The 19,129-nt window shown below is 36.1% G+C and overlaps 1 protein-coding gene across 2 annotated transcripts in view; it reads right to left on the minus strand.

Moving 5' to 3' along the window:
- Nucleotides 1-19,129, minus strand: part of FYB1 (FYN binding protein 1) — a 148,312-nt gene that overhangs the window by 33,479 nt on the left and 95,704 nt on the right. For both annotated transcript variants that reach the window (XM_055324799.1, XM_055324798.1), the window contains exons 3-4: nucleotides 12,867-13,023; nucleotides 1,347-1,393 (exon numbers count right to left, since the gene is read on the minus strand). In XM_055324799.1, coding sequence (XP_055180774.1) covers nucleotides 1,347-1,393; nucleotides 12,867-13,023 — 204 coding nt within the window. The remainder of the gene's footprint in view (nucleotides 1-1,346; nucleotides 1,394-12,866; nucleotides 13,024-19,129) is intronic.

Below are 19,129 nucleotides of genomic sequence, written 5' to 3' on the forward strand. Positions count from 1 at the left end.
ATATAGACCAGTGGAATAGAGCAGAGAGCTCAGAGACAAATGCATAAATTTACATACACTCTTACATACACAGGTATTACACACACACACACACACACATATAAACATAGACACACACCTATAGAGTTGATGTAGTATAAAGATAGCATTATAAAATGTTGAGAAAATGATGGATTTCAAAGTTTGGTAATGGCAAAACTGGCTTCATAGATGAGGCAGTAAATCCGGGTTTCTACTAACTCCTCAAAGGTGGACTGCAAAGACATCAAAGACTCAGATATAAGGGGTGAAGTTCATAGAAGAAAATAGAAGATAATATTTTTATTTTTTAGAGATAGGACTTCTTATCTAAAACTTTAAAAAACGAGTTGCAATGTAATAATTAATTTGATTATATGAAAATTCATTTATGTTCAGTGAAGGGCAGTTTGGGTTAATAGACAATGGACAGGATGAGAGAAGATAGTCCCATGCATCTGACATGGGATTAATATCTGAAATACGCAGGAACTCCTGCAAGGATATCAACTCCAAGGAAAAAGTGGTTAAAGGATATGAACTGGCAAGTTACAGAAAAGGAAACCACAAAGGCTAATAATACACCAACTAAGTACTCAGACCCAATATCAAGTAGAAATATGAAAATGAAGTGAGTTATCATTTTATACATAAGAGACCTGAAATTAAAAAGCTGAATAATACCAGGCATTGGCGAATCTTCATGCCCTGCTGATGGGAGTACACACAGATGCAGCTTTCCTGGAGAGCACTCCAGTCCTAATCAGTCAAATGAATATTCCATAGCTTATGAACAGCCATTCCACTACTGGATATATATTTTAACGAGAGTCTCTCAGAGGTCCACATGGGAATGTGGACAAGAACATACACTGAATTATTATTTGTAAATACCAGTGAATTGGAAGTAAAATGTGAATGCATAGGATTCATGCCATGGGGTACTATGCTGTAGTTAACAAATTATATTATACATATAGTAACATGGGTGGGTCCCCTAACACACATTATGCTGAGTGTAAAAAAAGAAAAAAGAGTAGAGTGAGCTATAATATACTGTTTATTTAAATTGAAATATGTACACATACAAGAGTATGCAAAGCATATGTACAAATAGACACGCATTAAATATATTAGAATATTTGTCTCTGGTTGGAAACAAAGAAAAAGGATAGAGATAAAAGGGGCTACATATGTAAGTAAAAGGAGAGAGGGGTCTTGTGTGGATCAAGGATGACAATGGCCCAATAGTGACCCTATCAGAATGATTAACTAAATCTGTATCTGAGGTAACAAATAAATAAATAAAACATGTTTTTGCCTCTTACCATCAGAGTGCATGACACCATCTTGATTTTCTTCATTTATAGGGCTTCTGAAAGCAAGAAAGAAGAGAAAGTAAAAATGGAGCAAGTAGATGCTCACCTTACAATGAAACACAAAACAAAACAAAACGAAAGAGTAAAAGGATCATTTTAAAATTATTTTCTCTTTAATTTCTACTCCTGTTTAAAACTTTGGAAGTTATTAGAATGGCCTTTAGCCTCTTATTTATGCTGCTACTGAGGCAAAAATCAGGGAGCTTGAGGACAGTTCTATCCATTCACAGTGGATGTATAAAATTAATCCATTGCTTCAGGGCAGTAATGTTTTCTATTAAATGGCAGTATCTCAATACTTCAATTCTGGGATTCTGAGGCATTTGATTGGTTTTATCACATAGATACCAAAGAGAATTAGTTCTAAACCTTGACTCCTTCTTTCCAGATGTTCTCCACCTGGTTTGACTTCCGTTGTTTGTGGCTTGGACTCCAAGGTGCCTCATTCCGAACCACTTAACTCCAACTACTCTTAATAGTTACCAATATCTGGACCCCACAGATCCCTAATGATTTATGCAACCATCTATATTTTCTATTTTTATTCTCATGTCAATTAGCATAGCTGGAGAAAATTGCTATTTCTCTGATCCTGATATTACAAATGGCATTCAATCTCAACTTTACCCTCAACATTATTCTATAATCCTACATACCTTTTCCTAGTGAACCTTCCCTCCCATCCTTCTCAATGGCTATTCAAAACCTTCACTGTTTTCTTCAAATCTCCTGTCCCTTTCCTCTCCCCTAAAATCAGATGATCTTGTTTCACATTTCACCGATAAAAAGTAGTTACTAGATGTGAACTCTCTTAATAAAATATATTCCTTTAACCCAAACTTGTCCTTATCTTCTAATCAAGAACACACCACCTGTGTTTTTAATTCTATCCAAATTATCAGTGTTTTACACCCTTTTCCTTCTTTCTTCTGCGCATCATCATATTATTTATATTATTGTTACTATTCCCCTTCTTTCACTCCCCTGTTTCTAAATATCTCACATTTTGTTTTCTCCCTCTGCCCAAGTTATTCTCATTCATAAAGGCCAAACTCTTCTCTTTACCTTTCTAAATCCTCCAGATTACCACAGATAGTCCTTTTCCCAGCCAAAGTGGAGGGCTGTCTGTGCTCATAGACTTGATTTCTTTTCCTTCTACTCAATTCTCCATGACCACACTCTGGCTTCTATTGGCGACCCTTTGCTGAAACCACTCTTAAAGGAGTTACTCACCAAATCTAGGACACCTGTCAGTCTGCATGTTAGCTGATTATTTTGTGGCCCTTAACAGTATGGGCCATTTTGCCTTCCTAGAATCTCCTGTTTCCTGGCTCATTTCTTGTCTTTCTAACCACAATCCCACAATTTCCTTGGTGGGTTTATTTTCCTTTGACATCCCCTTTAAGTGATGAAGTTCTGGTCTTGGCTTCCTGTTTTTTTCTACTCTATATCTGTCCCTGAATGGTCTCAGATATGCCCACAGCTTCACTTGTTCTCTCAATGTTGTTGACTTTCATTGACATCTTCAGTGTAGGCCTCTTTTCTGAGTTTCAGACTCATATATACATATCTTTACTTGAATGTCTCACAGCCAGTTCTCTAGTCACATTGCAGAAACTGAGGCTGCCCTCTTCTATCCCAGCAACCTATTTTTCCTACTAGGTTTCTTATCCTAGTGAATGGCACCATAGTCCAACATATCCACCTTAGCCTCAAAGTCATCCTTGTTTCTCACTCTTCAGTTCCAAATTAAATTAATCATGTCCTGTCAGTTCCGTATATTTAATATCTCATATAATTCACTTTCTCCCTCCATCTCTCTCCTCGTTCCTGCTAGACACAAGGACACAATCATAGCATCACTAGCATGGACTCTTGCAGTGGCCATCTGCCCCATCTTCTAGTGCTGGCATTGTTCTCCATCTTCTCCATCCTTACAGTCCTTTCTCTATTTTGCTGCCAAAATGATCTAATGCAAAATATGATTATATCACTCTCATATTCACTACTTAAGCCACTTAAAGAATTAGGAAAGAGTATTACTAAAACCCAAGAGATGCTGGTTGCAAAACTAACCCCATTTGAAGAATGTGGGATGGAAGTGCCTTGTTATCCCTTAGACCAAAAAGCAAGCTCAGTGGGTATACTTGTGGCTCAGGAAGAGTTGCCATAGATATATGTGTCTCAGTCTTCACCTGGGACAGTAAACATATGCGGTCATCAATAGTTGATCCAATAAACTTACATCTAAACAAATTTGAAATTTTATTTTTTTATTTTAAAGAAAGATTTTATTTACTGATTTGAGATGGAGATAGAAAGAGAGAGAGAGAGCACAGAGGGCGAGGGAGAAGCAGACTCCCCGATGAACAGAGAGCCCTATGCGGGCTAGATCCTAGGACCCTAAGATCTTGACCTGAGCTGAAGGCAGATGCTTAACCTGAGTGACCGAGGCAACTCACAAATTTGAAATTTTAAAATTTAACTTATATGCTTAGCTTTTAACTTAGGTAAGTGTAAATGCCCAATTAATCAACTCATTAGCTTGATCGTAAAAAAGACACTTACTTCCTTTAGTGAATCTTTTTAGTCCCTGAGAGATTCAGAATTAAATACAGAAATGAGGAAGTAAGTCAAACATGTGGTACAAAATTTGTGAAATGAGGTTTAATCATTGGGACAGTGTACCTATGTTCAATATTTTAAGTATTTATAATATTTAAGAGATATGTTACATTAGCAAATATTGAGTTAGATATGTCAAACTAATTTAAAATTTGTTATTTAGACTTTTTAGTTTAGTTGATAAGCATGGATTCTTCAATTGTGTCAATGTTGAGTGTCAACAGCTACTCACATCAAAAAAGGAGAGTCAACCTAACATTACAAGCTTCTGATTAAAGAATACACCATCACCTAGGAAGTAGTCTTACCAAAAACATTAGAACTAAATATGATTAAGCCACCTCTGCCTCACTGTCAATTTAGAGGAAATACAGAGGAGAGAGACACACATAAGCTATACCATAGGAAAGCACTCAGCAAAATCTAGACTGTGGTTAACTATAGAGCCCATAAACAACTTGATTTCTTCAACAAGTAAATTACAATAAGTTAATAAAGTGATAGAGGATAGACTTATAGCTTGAAAGAGAATTGCAAATGTATAAGCTAAAGAAAATGTGTAGACTTTATATAAATTCTTGTTCAAACAAACTTAAAAAAACCACATACACTCAATTTAAGAGATAATTGTAAATTTGAACACAGGCTTGATCTTTATATTAGCATATAGAGTCTAATTTTTAGGGATACCCACCAAAATATTCATGAATAGAATTCTATTTATTTGGTATTAGTTTCAAAATAATATGAAAGAGGGAAGTGGGTGGGGATATTGATGAAACAAGATTGGTGATGAATTTATTTAATTGTTGAAGTTGGTGCAGGGGACATGGGTGCTCATTATACTGTTCTTACTGGCTTTTATATATCTGCCTTTTATAAAATTTTTCAAAATAAATGTGTTTCTTAAAAGGGATAAGAAAAATCTCATTGCAAATACAACTGGGATATTTAAGAGAACTGGACATGCTTTGATGGATTTACGAGTCATTTAAGTTTTGGGGAAGATTTTGCTTAGTGCAGTTATTACATTTGTTCATTCGGGTTTTTGAAATGCTTAAAAAATTCAATATATATGCAATGATTTATATATGCAATGTAAAACATGGACAGGAGTAATTAAAACTAAATTTTTAAACATGAGTATCCATTTAAAAGAATTTAACCTGAACTGTCCAATCATTAGTCAAAGATCCCAAGGACAATAATTATTCCCACTTAAATAAAAATTACTAGATGTATAAATAAGATAGCAAGTTACGTGAATTTAAGTACTTAAAATATATTAGGCCTTTGCATTATTAACTTTAATGAATTGAGAATTAAAAGTACAAGATGTACATACCTTAGATGTCAAAATATACTGACATTCTACAGAATAAAATCTATAGCTCTTTTCATGGTATACAAGGTTCTTATGACCAGCCCTGTCCTTTTTTTTAAAAAGATTTTATTTATCCATTCATAAGAGACATAGAGACAGAGGCAGAGACACAGACAGAGGGAGAAAGCAGGGTCCCACAGAGGCCCTGATGTGGGACTTGATCCCAGGACCCCGGGGGTTAACGACCTGAGTCAAAGGGTAGAGGCTCAACCACTGAGCCACCCAGGTGCCCCTGACTCTGTTCTTTTAGAATATATTTTCATATTTCCTCTTACATCATCTTTTTTCACTTATTAATATTGACTCACTCTCTGAACACTCTAGTTTCTTGTTCCTCTCTGCTTTACCCACTCTGTTTTCCTCTCCTAGAATAATCTTTCTCCTTATCATCCCGTTTGTGACCCTCCTTAATCTTTAAGCCTCTCCTGAAATACTCTCTTCTCTGTGAAGTTATCTCCAATGCCCTAGGCCCACACAGTTGCTGCTTCTATGTGTCATACATTGCTCCATTACAGTGATTATTCTGTATCACTATAATTATAGAGTAATTGCTTAGAGGTCTCTCTTCCTACTACAAGACTAGAAGAAAGAGATTTTCAGTTTGTTAATTTATTATGACTGTCATTTTTAGAGCACTACTAGAATAATTCCAGTCATGTATAGGACTTTGATTTTTTTTTGATGAATTAATTATGCCCCAGCAATTCTAAGAAACTAAATTAACGTTTGTTACTAAAGTGACTTGTTTATGATCACTTTTGAAAGAGAATATTAGTCAAAAAGACTACTGGACTTACAGTTTACTTCCTAAAACACTTAGAAGAGTAACAAATAATTGCAGAATGGAGAGTATCTGCCTAGCACATTCATACATATATGGCTGCACATATGTGGTTGCACATTCACACATATGTGGCTGCAGGTTTTATACAAACCATTTATTACTTGTAGACAATGCTTGTATGCACACATTGCTTCATGGACCCAACACAATAGCAATATAAATCTTAGTTTACTTTATAGAACTCTGAACTCACCATCTATCACATGTAAGTGTTCAATAAATATGAAATCGTCTAAGAATGATAGTGAAGAATAAAAGGGAAAAAGATGAAGAAGAGAAATAGGTGAATGTTAGAATAAACTGAACTGAACTGACACCAGCTGTTAAAAAAAAAGTGCTGCAGGCATTGAGAAAAACTATACTGAAAGATACAGGCAAACAATGAAACCAATCACCTATCACATAGACCTAAGCAGGTCAAGAAGAAAAGGAAGTTTATCAGTTGTTAGAACCATGTGTCTGCTCAGGAGGACCTTTCACTGGTTTTTTTGTTTTTACATGATGGCATGCAGGGTTACATAGGAAAGGCAAAATTAATTCAATAATTACAACCACCATTTTTAGAAAGCTCGTAGAGCTCTATTTCCTGGCTTTTCAAGATGTAAAGCTCTTGATCTTTCTATCTTATTTGCTATTCATGACTTTGTTGGAGTTTTCTTGTTTTTGGTTTTTGGTTTTTACAGAAAGGTGCATCTAGGTGGCACAGGAAACTTGGTTCTATACCTGCTGTTGCTGAGAATAAAATCTTATGACTTCTCTGTGAACTTTTCTCAGGAACTTGTCTTCCTGTATCGAATGCAGGAGGACCTATATAAAACTGACTCGTTTCAGCCAATGCTCTCCAAATGGAGTTAGGTAAGGCCACCCATAAGCACACTTCTGATAGGGCAAGTCTCAAATTCCAAACAATGTTAAGCATTTCTAATTATAAAAAGGTTATAATGGTAAATTCATACTTTTTCTCGAATTTTACAGCCAAATCTGAAGCTGACCATGAATGATCTCATGGTAAGAATCGTTCAACTTTTCCTTTTCCAACTTTAGTCACTTCCCAGTATTTATTATTTCTTATTACTTCACTTTTCCTGTCTCGTTACTATTAATAACTGTGGCATTTGTTTTGTATACTAAAATATTCAAGCATTGGTTCTGTTTTTCTATGAAGAATTAGTTATACTGTTAAAATTCTAATTCATTTTAAAAGGTGGTGCCAAGAAACGTGTTACACTAGAAGATGTTGATCTGAACACTAATAGCGATAAACAGCTCTTAGGATGCCTTTCAGTTTCTCTTCTGATGTCTGGGTACCAGAGCAAAAAAATATAACTAGCTGACTTCTGACCACTAGGTGGGGAAACAATACAATTTAAAATTGTACATTGTAAATTGTATTTAAAATACAATTTAAAATACAAATACAATTTAAAACAGAACTTTGGCCTCACCATCTTCTTTCTAAAGATGGTTATTATTTCTAATTCTCTTCTGCCTCTAATCTTTTACATTCTTTATTTTTTATTTTTTCAAGGTTTTATTTATTTATTCATGATATATATATATATATATATATATATAGAGAGAGAGAGAGAGAGAGAGAGACAGAGAGGGAGAGAGAGAGAGACAGAGACAGAGACAGAGACAGAGAGGCAGAGACACAGGCATAGGGAGAAGCAGGCTCCATGCACCGGGAGCCCGACGTGGGACTCAATCCCGGGTCTCCAGGATCCCACCCTGGGCCAAAGGCAGGCGCCAAACTGCTGCGCCACCCAGGGATCCCCTAATCTTTTACATTCTTAAGGCATCCTGATCCAAATGATGCCATTACATGTGACATCTGGGGAGGCAGGTGATAAAAGCGACCCTATCTCCTGAAATTCCTTCCCTGATACCAATTAAAAATTCACTTTCTTGCCATAAGCAATACGGACTCTACATGCTCTGGAAGACTGTAAACCTTTCAATCGTTTATTCCTCTGGGAAGCCAGTCCCTCACCTGAACACTACTTCCCAGTGGCTCTAGTCCTTGTTTCATGAATCCTCTCCTTGCCACCATTATAATTTTTCCTTCTTCACTGCATCTTTCTCACGGGCATACAAACATACTGTTATTTCTTCCATCTTAAGAAAACAAATCTCAATTCCATGTCCCCCACCAGTTTCTGCCCCAAATCTCCTTGAAACAGTTGTCTATAATTGTTCTTTCCAGTTCCTCTCCTTTCCTACTCCTCTAAAGCTATTTCAGTCAGGCTCAAATCCCAAGTCCAGGATATTTCGCCCCCACAGTGTCCACAGCCCTCCCTTACTCGGTCCTCAGCAGCATCTGACACAGTTCTCACGGCCTCCTCCTGGGGAATTCTATCTTTCCTTGGTTTCCAGGACACCACACTCTTGTTTTCTTCCTATTTAATGGCTTACTCCTTATTTTATGGCTTACTCCTTTTTACTCTCATCTATTCATTTGTTTTCTCTCAGGCCTAGTAGAGATGGAGAGCCCAGGGGTTGGTTCTTCTCTCTGGTTGTACTCACTTCCTTGGTGATTTTAACAATCTCATGATTTTAAGTGGGGAATCTACGCCTATGACTCTCAAAATTATATTTTGGAACCAGAACTCTCTCCCAAACTCTTCACTTCTTATACCTAATTGCTGCCTCAGCATCTCCACTTAGACATTGAACATAGCCATGCCCTCCTGATCTTCCCCACCCCCAAGCGTGTTCACTTTCACCTTCTCCCATTTCAGTTGAAAGAAACATCATCCTTATAGTTGCTCAAGCCAAAAGCCCTGGAGCCATCTTTGATCCCCTTTTCCCTTCATACCCCAAATCCAAATTCTGTTCTCTCTACCTTCAAAATATATTCCGAATCTAGATACCTTTCTCCACCTCCACCTGAAACCACCTCCACTGCCACCATCTTCATTTATCTATACCCTGCCTGCATTTCTGCAATGTTGACAGACTAGTTTCCTTGTTTCAATATTTGCCTATTGTCTCTTTTCATAAAGCTATTAAGGTGATCTTGATGAAACATAAGTCAAACATCACTGCTTTGCTCAGTCTTTTTCAGTGATTCCTGTTTCACCGAGATGAGCCACAATCTCAACTACGACCCGCAAGCCTCTATGTGAGCTGAATCCCTTCCTACTATTCCTTCCCTCGTTCACTCTACTCTAGAACCAGTTCATCTCTTCGTAGTCCTTGAACATTCTAGGCATTTGTTCTGTCTTTTCTCTCTGCCCGGAATGGTCTTGCTTAAGACAACTACAAGCCTGACTCCCTCACTTCCGTGAATCTTTGCTCACTGCCCTTGCCTTGAAGTTTCAACCTGCTGTCCCCAATCCCACCGTCCCACCACAACACCTAACTCTGCTCTCTTTTCTCCTACTCGGTATTTCCTACCATACTATCTCCTTTACATGTTTATTATTTTTATTCTTTTGGTCTCTTGCCCCCTGTTTTATGTGGGCAGGGATCTTTATTTTGTTCACTGATATTTCCTGAACTATTACAACAGCACAAAGCAGTGGCATAAAAAAAACAATTCCCGAGTGAATGTAAAAAAAAAAAAAAATCCATGAGCGCTTGATCTGAGTGTGGCCTTTGACTGGAGAGGAAAGGAATGGCATTTGCAGGCTGGCAGAGGGAGCATCTGGAAAACACCCATGCGTGTGCTTTGAAGGGTGGCAGCATAAGGAAAAGCACATCTCACAATTTTACTTAAAGATTATCCCATAAATTTCCCTCTCACATGAAATATAAATTTTTGAGCCTGAATATCAAGACTCATTTTGCTCTGATTTCTTCTTTGTGTCTTATCTGGCTTCCCCTACTTGGAGGAAAGTTTCCAATCCAAGTATTTCTTCATTTTGGAATTTATTTGGGTTCTCTGATGGGAGCCTGAAAATCTTTCACTATACACTACATTTTTACCTAAAGAAAATTATAGATGTCGTTTAGCTTTCATTCCCTCGATTCTCTCCATCTGACAATTAACTTTCAGATTCCCCAATTATTGTTTGTTTGGGTAATATAAAACCCAAGGAGACTCTTGTTTCTCTTCATTTTTCTTCTGAGAGTATGCGTTTTGTGGAGTCAGGAACTCTTAGATGAATCTGGCTTTCTAATTAGGAGTCCTTAATAATATGAAAATAGGGATGAGGTATAGCTTCTTACAATTGGTGGATTTTGTCAATTTCTGATGAAATTAATATTACAAGTAAGAATTTGAGCCCAGTTGGTTGGAAAGCCCTTTTCAACTTTGCAAGAATTCGCTGAAAAGCTGAGAAATCGACCAGCATCCTTATGAATTTGTAATACAGGCTACAGGATCCTTCTTGAAATTCTGTCTTCCATCTAAAACTTTTTATTTTCCACCATATCATAATGGATTCTGGGCAGTAGGTTGCAAAAAAGGGTTAATACAGCAGGCCTAAAGTTCTGATTTTAGAAGACTCTGACACCAAGACTGGCCCTTGGCTTGCATCTGGGAACTCAGCTTTTAAAAAATTTCCTACACTGATATGAGAAATTGCCTAATTGATAAGAGTGCCTTGCTGTGCCTAGACTGTATGTATAAACAATGCAACTTGTGGTGAAAACTTGCTCTCTTTCTGGAAGTCTTATATTTTGGTATTGGTTAGGCTGAAGTGCCTATGTGGCTAACTCTCTAATAAACACTTGTCTCTACTGGGCTTCTCTGGGAAATAACTTCATACATTTCCAGCGCTGGGAAAAGAAGAATTCTCAATGTGTCCTTCCTAGGCATAAAAGGACAGTTTCACTGTGATAAATCTTGGCCAGAAGTACTACTATATGCTGGATCCTATGAGTCCTTTAAATGAATCTGCAAACATATGGTAGTCTTGGGAATTCCTCATACAGCAGAAATAGTGCTAAATACTCCTCCTCTCCACAATTTCTTCAAACAATTATCAGTCTTCATGTCTTATAAATTTTCAGGGATTCATGCTCAGGGTACTTATTAAAGTACCTCACTAGAATTACATAAGACTGAAGGCAGTGGCTGGGATAGGGTCACAAAATGAAATTCAGAAGTACTAAGACCATGACCTAGTGGGTTAAATTTATCAGACTAGAAAAACACTAGGGAAAAGAACCAGAATTTAATACATGTGAAAGCAAAATAATTTATAGAAGTCAAGTGTATATAAGAATACATGTTAATTGTTTATTTTAACTAAACAAATATTTATTTAGTACTTACATATTAGTAGTCAGATGGCTTAAACTCTTATTTGGTAGCAAAATATCATGGGGTATTAGAGTCTTTCAAATAGAAGTCATAAAATCAAATGCCTGGAAGGGCACACAGTTAACATAAATGCACGGTACAGACCATAAACAAGGTAATAGCTGTTAAACTGCTCTAACACTTTCTAGCCACTGCCTTTATACCTCAAACAAAATAAAGTGAGACATAGTGGTGGTTACCTATGACAGATGTGTTTTCAATCCCTGCTCTAAACTGTAATCATCATCAGTAAAGGAAAGGTGTCCAGATACTGATATTAACTGATTTTATTAGTTAGATTATGGATATGAAGTACTTTTAATGTAAAGGTACTGTAATTATCGGATTCTATTAGATGGATTATGGATATTAAGTAGTTTAAACATAAAGAACATCAGGCTGGTAGGGGATTGAAGCGGAGGAAAAATAAATTGTAGCTAAGTACTTTGGAATATTGCTTATTTACGGTAAAGGAGAATGATGTAATTTTCTAGAAAAAGAAAGGGAAGACTTAGTCTAACTTGCCATAAGGAACCATACTTACAATTATCCAATGTCTTTTTAAAACACATTCATTCTATTCCAATCTCCTGCCTGCTTTTTAACCAGCTATTCTGGTAAGTCATGGATAAAGAGCTCATCCAGTTTTGACATTTCTATAAAGTGCCATCTAAGATAGGCAAAAGTGAGCTTAAATAAAAGTTTCCTAGTTTTTTAACACACAGCCAAAATTCTGAAGATTGAGAGAAAACCTGCATTTTTTTAATTTTTTAATTTTTAATTTTTTTTACTTAAGGAGGTTATTTAGCAGAGTGGTTATAAGCACACATTTACTTTGGACTCAGACTGACATTGCTGACATTGCCTCAAATTTCTATTCTACCTTCTTGTGTAATCTTGGAGAAGTTACTCAGCCTCTGTAAATTCCCATTCTTCATCTGTGAAATGGTGAAAACACTTTCCACTTATATATGTAAAGTTCCTAGTGTGTCATAAGTAGTCAGTAAAATGTGGTGGTGGTGGTGGTGGTGATGATTATGATTATAGTAGTGGTGGTATTGGCAGTGATGGTGATGGTGGAAGAGGTGGTTGTAGTACTAACCTGAAGAATGCTTCGAAATTTTTAAAAGGCAGTGGAAATTATTTTCAGGTGAACTCCAAAGGGAAAAACCACTGCAAAACCAGATTAACAGTAGTTGCTCAAGGATATGGGGGTATGCGAGCAGCCTGCTTAGCCTTCTCCTTCCATCTGCCCACATTTGTGACCCCAGCTATTTACCATGGAACTCCAGTATTCAGCCAAGCAGAGTTTGAAAAACCTATGGCAAGAGATGACAAAGAAATGGCAAGATAATGTTGGCTTACTTTAGATCTAAGGGAGGTTTAATGTTTCTAGGAGGTAGACTTGGGACAGGCGGTTGTGGTGGGTGAGATGCTGGCAATGGTGGTTGGCTGGTTGGATGGGATGGTGGAGGTGGTGGTAGGGACGTAGCTGAGTAAGATGTTTGGCCTTTGCTGGTACCTAAGAAGCAGAGAAAAAAAAATACCACGGATTAAGATAAATCTTCAAAACACAAGAGCTGGCTATTCCAAATATGCAGAAATGCGCATCTTAAATATAAAAATGTGAGAAATGCATCCTAAGTTAAATTATTGCTTTAAAGAATCTAATATTCAAAGTATCACAGAACATGCCATTTTAAATGTTCTATTTTTTCAGATATATTGAGGTATAATTGACAAATAAAATTATAAAATAGTCAAAGTGTATAACACAATTGTTTGATATACATAAATATATTTTTTGAACGGTTTTCCATCCATTGAGTTAATCAACATATCCACTCGTCTCATGTATTTATCTTTTTGTGGGGGAGAAGGTGAGAATACTTAAGTTCTAGTCTCTTAACAAATTTCAGTTATGCAATACAGTGGTAACTCTAGTCACCATGTTTTTTTTTTTTAATTTTTATTTATTTATGATAGTCACAGAGAGAGAGAGAGAGGGGCAGAGACATAGACAGAGGGAGAAGCAGGCTCCATGCACCAGGAGCCCGACGTGGGATTCGATCCCGGGTCTCCAGGATCGCGCCCTGGGCCAAAGGCAGGCTCCAAATCGCTGCGCCACCCAGGGATCCCTAGTCACCATGTTTTATTCTAGATCTCAGACCTTATATATCTTATAACTGAAAATTTGGACCCTTTGATCAGTCTCTTCCTATTTTCTTCACCCTAGCCCCTGACAGCCATCTTCCTACTCTCTGTTTCTATGAGTTTGACTTTTTTGGTTTTGTTTTTTAGATTACACAGATCATTGAACCACGCATTTTCTTGTCTTTGTCTGCGTTTCTGGCTTATTTCACTAGTGTAATGCCCTCTAAATTCATCCATGTTGTCAAAAATGACATGATTTCCTTCTTTTTTTAAGGCTGAATTATATTCCATTTTATACATCTATTACATTTTCTTTATTCACTCATCCACTGCTGGACATTTAGGTCCTCGGCTGTTGTGAATAATTCTGCTATAAATATGGGAGTAGAACCATCTCTTTGGGATAATTTTTTGTTGCTTCTAGATATATACACAGAAGTGGGATTGTGGGATCATAAGGTAGTTCAAGGAAAGTCTATAGTGTTTTCCATAGTGGCTGAGCCAGTTTATTCCTAACAGTATATATAAGTGTTCCTTTTTCTCCACTTCCTGGCACTTGTTGTCTCTTGTCTTTTTGATAATTGACATCCTATCCTATGTGTGAGATGATATCTCACTGTGCTTTTGATCTGCATTTCCATGATGATTAGCGATGTGGATACACATTCCTTTTTCTTTTTGTGAGACAGATAAGTTCTTTAATTCCCACTACTAAAAAGAATTTCTCTTACCTTGTTAAGAAAAATCTTAACAATTGTTAAATCTAGGTGTAGAGTACATGGGTGAAAAAATGCACAATAAAAAATAAAAACAAAACAAAACAACAAAAAAGAATTTCTCTTACTTTTTCTGAGCTTTTGTAAACAATAGTTTTAATATTTCGGACTTTGTGAAGAAGTCTACATCAACTTTTTTTTACACCACTTTAATATCACATTCTTTATGATTTTTAAAATGTAGATGATGTTTCATTGGGCTCATTATTTTAGACCAAAGAGGTGTAGTTTTTGTGTCTGCTCTCATGGGTAATACATTCTTCCTTGTTTTCAATGATTTCCTTGAATCATTAATGAGAAGATTTTGTTTCAGTATGATTTCTAAACATTGAAATATATTCAACAACCTCAAAATATATTAATCAATTATATTGATTATATTATTGATTATGTATGATTTATGTAGAGATTTTAACATAAAGATAAGCAAAACTAATAAACATCAATCACCCATAATCCCATCATCCAGCAATAGCTCCTGAGTTACTTGTATTTTAAAATAAAACATTTTGGGCAGCCCTGGTGGCCCAGCAGTTTAGCGTCGCCTTCAGCCTGGGGTGTGATCCTGGAGACCCGGGATGGAATCCCACATCAGGCTCCCTGCATGGAGCCTGCTTCTCCCTCTGCCTGTGTCTCTGCCTCTCTCTCTCTGTGTCTGTCATGAATAAATAAATAAATAAATAAACAAACAAATAAATAAATAAATAAAATCTTTAAAAAAATAAATAAAACATTTTAATGCAAACATACAGCAGGGAGTAAAATGGAACCATTTTGCTATTTTGTTATCAGTATTTTTATTTTTCTCAACATCATAAATATCATTCTGGGTTAATCTAATTACAATGTAATTTTTAGTAACTGGGCAATTTTTCTTTATGCAGCTCTTAGCATGATTTAAAAAAAACCCACTAAGGCTCTCATAATGGCTATTTGTATTAATTCCTTTCCTTTTTGATGTAATAAGATATCTTAGTCTTTGCACATATTTAAAGATTTGTCCTAGAATGAATTCCATTAAGTGGAAATGCTGGGTCAAACAACATTTTTTAAGACTTTTGACACAAAATATCAAATTGTCTTCCAGAGAGACAGCAACTGATAGCTCCACTGACTGACAGTATATAAGAGTGTTTTCATATATTTTTGCCCACATTGCCATTATTATGTTTTGACTTTTTCACAATATTATGGAAAAAATTCTACCTTTTGTTTTAATTTCATTTGTATCAGAACATCAATATCAAATACTGAAAACTTTCAACATTTTAGATGTTTCTTTTGCGTTTACTTTCATTCACACACACACACACACAACTACTGCTTGAAAAAATTATTGATTTTCTATTTAGTAGATGTATGTAGGTTTTTGCTTTCTTTCTTTTCCTTTTCCAATGTAGCATAAGCATAACTTTTTTTAGGGGGGATTAAATCCATGTTCATTGTTTTCATTATCATGGCTCGGTAAATATTATTTTTTGTTGAATCAAGCAGTGCACTATGATTACATTTCTTTTTTCATTCAACTTATTGTTTTCCTGGAATTAATAACTGTCTTTTCATTTGGGAAGATTTTTCTTTGGAACTCTTACTTCCCACAATTTCCAATAGTGCTGTAAAATACCTTTAAACATTTTCTACAAAACCAAACCTGTCAGATAATGAATTGGTTCCAGTATACCGTCCCTGTCCATTTGCTCTATTGTGACCTGGTTGCTTTTAAGGTCTGCCACACATGTGACATTCTGAGATTTCTTTCTGCCAGTGTCAGGGCTCTGATATATTTAGAGAATGCATTGTGATAGAGTCTCAGATCCAAAACCAAAGTGTCTGAGTTTAAATCCTGGCTCCACCACCTACCTTCTGGGTGACTTGGATAAGTTACTTCTGGTTTCATCTGGAAAATGAAGATCATAATAGTGCCACCTCATTGGGTTACAGTAAGGATTTTAGACTTACTACATATAAAGCATTTAGGACAGTACCTGACATATAGTAAATTGAACATTTTTTAAAGATTTTATTTATTTATTCATGATAGACACAGAGAGAGTCAGAGACATAGGCAAAACGAGAAGCAGGCTCCCTGCAGGGAGCCCGATGTGGGACTTGATCCCAGGATCCCGGGATCATGACCTGAGCTAAAGGCAGATTCTCAACCACTGAGTCACCTGGGTGCCCCGTAAGTTGAACATTTTATTTTTTTCAACAAATATTTATTGAATGCTTACTATGTGTCAAGCTCTGTTTAGGCACTAGGATACAATAGAAAAAAATGGACACAAATTTCTGCTCTTATGGGTTTGGGAAGAGATAAAAATGAAAAATATCTAAGTAGAATACATATAAAATTATGTGAAGCGCTATAAATGGTGGAAAGACTATGTTGGCATCTCTTCCCTACTCTGCATTCAGTGACCTCACTATGGTAGACTGAATTTGAGCAGAAAGGGAGTATTTAGTTCCTGGAAATAGACAAGAACTACAAATTTCAGCTTTATTGTTTTGTTGATTGTTAGATTTAAGAAAGTGGTGGAGAAAATGCTTATAATGCAGATTAAATTTAAAAGTATGTTGTTTCTGTAACTATTACATGATGAAGAGCATAAAACATTCAGAAAATATTTTCCAGTATTTGAAAGCTATTACACAGCTCAGCAAAGTAGTTATTCACATCATTGGCAAATGAGTGAAGTTCTGACATAGATCTTTATTGTTTTACAGTCATCTTGTTAGCATAAATGAAAATAGCAATCAACATTCAGGTTGGAACTACACTCATTCCTTAATTGCAACCATAGGTTGACTACAGATAGTCAAGAAATTGCCAAGAAATTGGCAAAAATCAACGGATGGCTCTGTGGAATTTTCAATAAAGAATATTTTTTGGCTTATTCGTATTTATATTATTATGCACTATGCATCTTTTATATCAATAAAGTTTATTACATACGTATATATACATAACACACATACACAGCAGCCTTTCTTAGAGAACTAGTTCAAAATTTACCTGCGTCCAACTGCTTCTATGTAAAAAATTCATAGGTTCTTTTGTCTCTTTCATGAATAGAATGTGTCTGTATCTTCCGGCTTTGCTTTGACCCTTTCTGATTTTATTCGTTGTGCATTTGAATTATGTGTATTGCCTAGTTTCCCTAAATATGAAGTTTGTTTTTCTTGTCCTCCTAATTTTGGAGCAATGTTTTTGAGAGGAAAAGGGATGCACTCTTGAAAAACATTTTGTTTTAATTTTACATGTTTCTGAGCACCACTGAGGTTAATTTTTTCATCTTCATAACCATGTTTCATTTTAGTTGTATTATCTATTCAAGTCCTTTTTAAAATAGTATTTGCTTCTTCTTAGTGGCTATTAGAACCTCTTTATTAAGGGTATTCATCTTTTTGCCACCTTGATGGACAAACTGAATGTAGTAATTGGGCTGCTTTGGCTTCTGCTTCTGGGTGTTCATATCAAAAAACTCTCCAACAATGAAAAGGAAAAAAACAAACAAACCAAAAAACAAACTAAAAACAAAACAAAAGAAAAAAACATACCATTGCCTCAACCAATCAAACCCCAAATCTTCAAAACCTTTGAAGGAAATATAGTACTTTACTGTAAGTTGTCTTAAAGGGTCAGCGGCAGGGTTTTAAATATATATATATATATATAAAGCTTCTTAATTCCTTCTAGATAGTTTTGCCTCATTCCAAAGCTTTCATTGTGGTAATTTTTAAAAACACTACCCTCTCTCTTCATGTTCTCTTCTTACTATTCCAGTCCTCTTATTAGTTCAGAGGTTTAAAACATGCTCAGGTCCTCCACTGCTGACTTGTGGGGCACCTGCCAAGTACAAGGCTCACAAGAATTGCTCATCTTCTCTTTTAGCAGCTATTTGGGGGGTGGGGGGAACTTTGGCGTAGAGAGAGTTAGTTTCCCCACAAATCAGACAAATAAAATTTCTCAACTGATTACATTTATGTTAGAAATATTTTTCCCATTTCATTTTTGTCCTCAGTAAAGTTAAACTTTTTGACATATAGGACTTACTACTTTTCCTCTACTGCAGTGAGTAAATTCTTTCTATATATAGTTTCTATCACTAGAGTTATGTTTGGGAAAGTCTTCCTTATCCTGAGAACACATAATTATTACTATTTTTAAAGATTTTATTTTATTTTTTAAAACGATTTATTTATTTGAGAGAGAGAGAGTGCATAAGCCTGAGGCAGGAGGGGGTGGGGGAAGAAGGGTGGGGAGGAGCAGAGAGAAAAGCAGACTTCCCACTGAGCAGGGAGCCCAACTTGGGGCTCAGTCCCAAGACCCTGAGATCATGACCTGAGCTGAAGGCAGACCCTTAACTGACTAAGCCACCCAGGCACTCCTAAAGATTTTATTTTTAAGTAATCTCTATACCCAATGTGGGGCTCAAGCTCACAACCCTGAGATCAAGAGTTGCATGCTCCACGAATGAACCAGCCAGGAATCCGGAGAACACATAATTATTAACCTTACATTTTTTTCTACTTCTTTTTTGGACTCATTTTTTTACATTTAACTCTTTTAAATGATTAATAATTTATTTTGGAGTTAGATGTGAGACCAGGATCTAGTGTCATGTTTGTTTGTTTGTTTGTTTTAGCATTTATTTATTCATAAGAGACACAGGGAGAGAGGCAGAGACATAGGCAGAG

Source organism: Nyctereutes procyonoides, unplaced genomic scaffold (genome assembly GCF_905146905.1).
Source record: "Nyctereutes procyonoides isolate TBG_1078 unplaced genomic scaffold, NYPRO_anot_genome, whole genome shotgun sequence".
Lineage (NCBI taxonomy): Eukaryota > Metazoa > Chordata > Mammalia > Carnivora > Canidae > Nyctereutes > Nyctereutes procyonoides.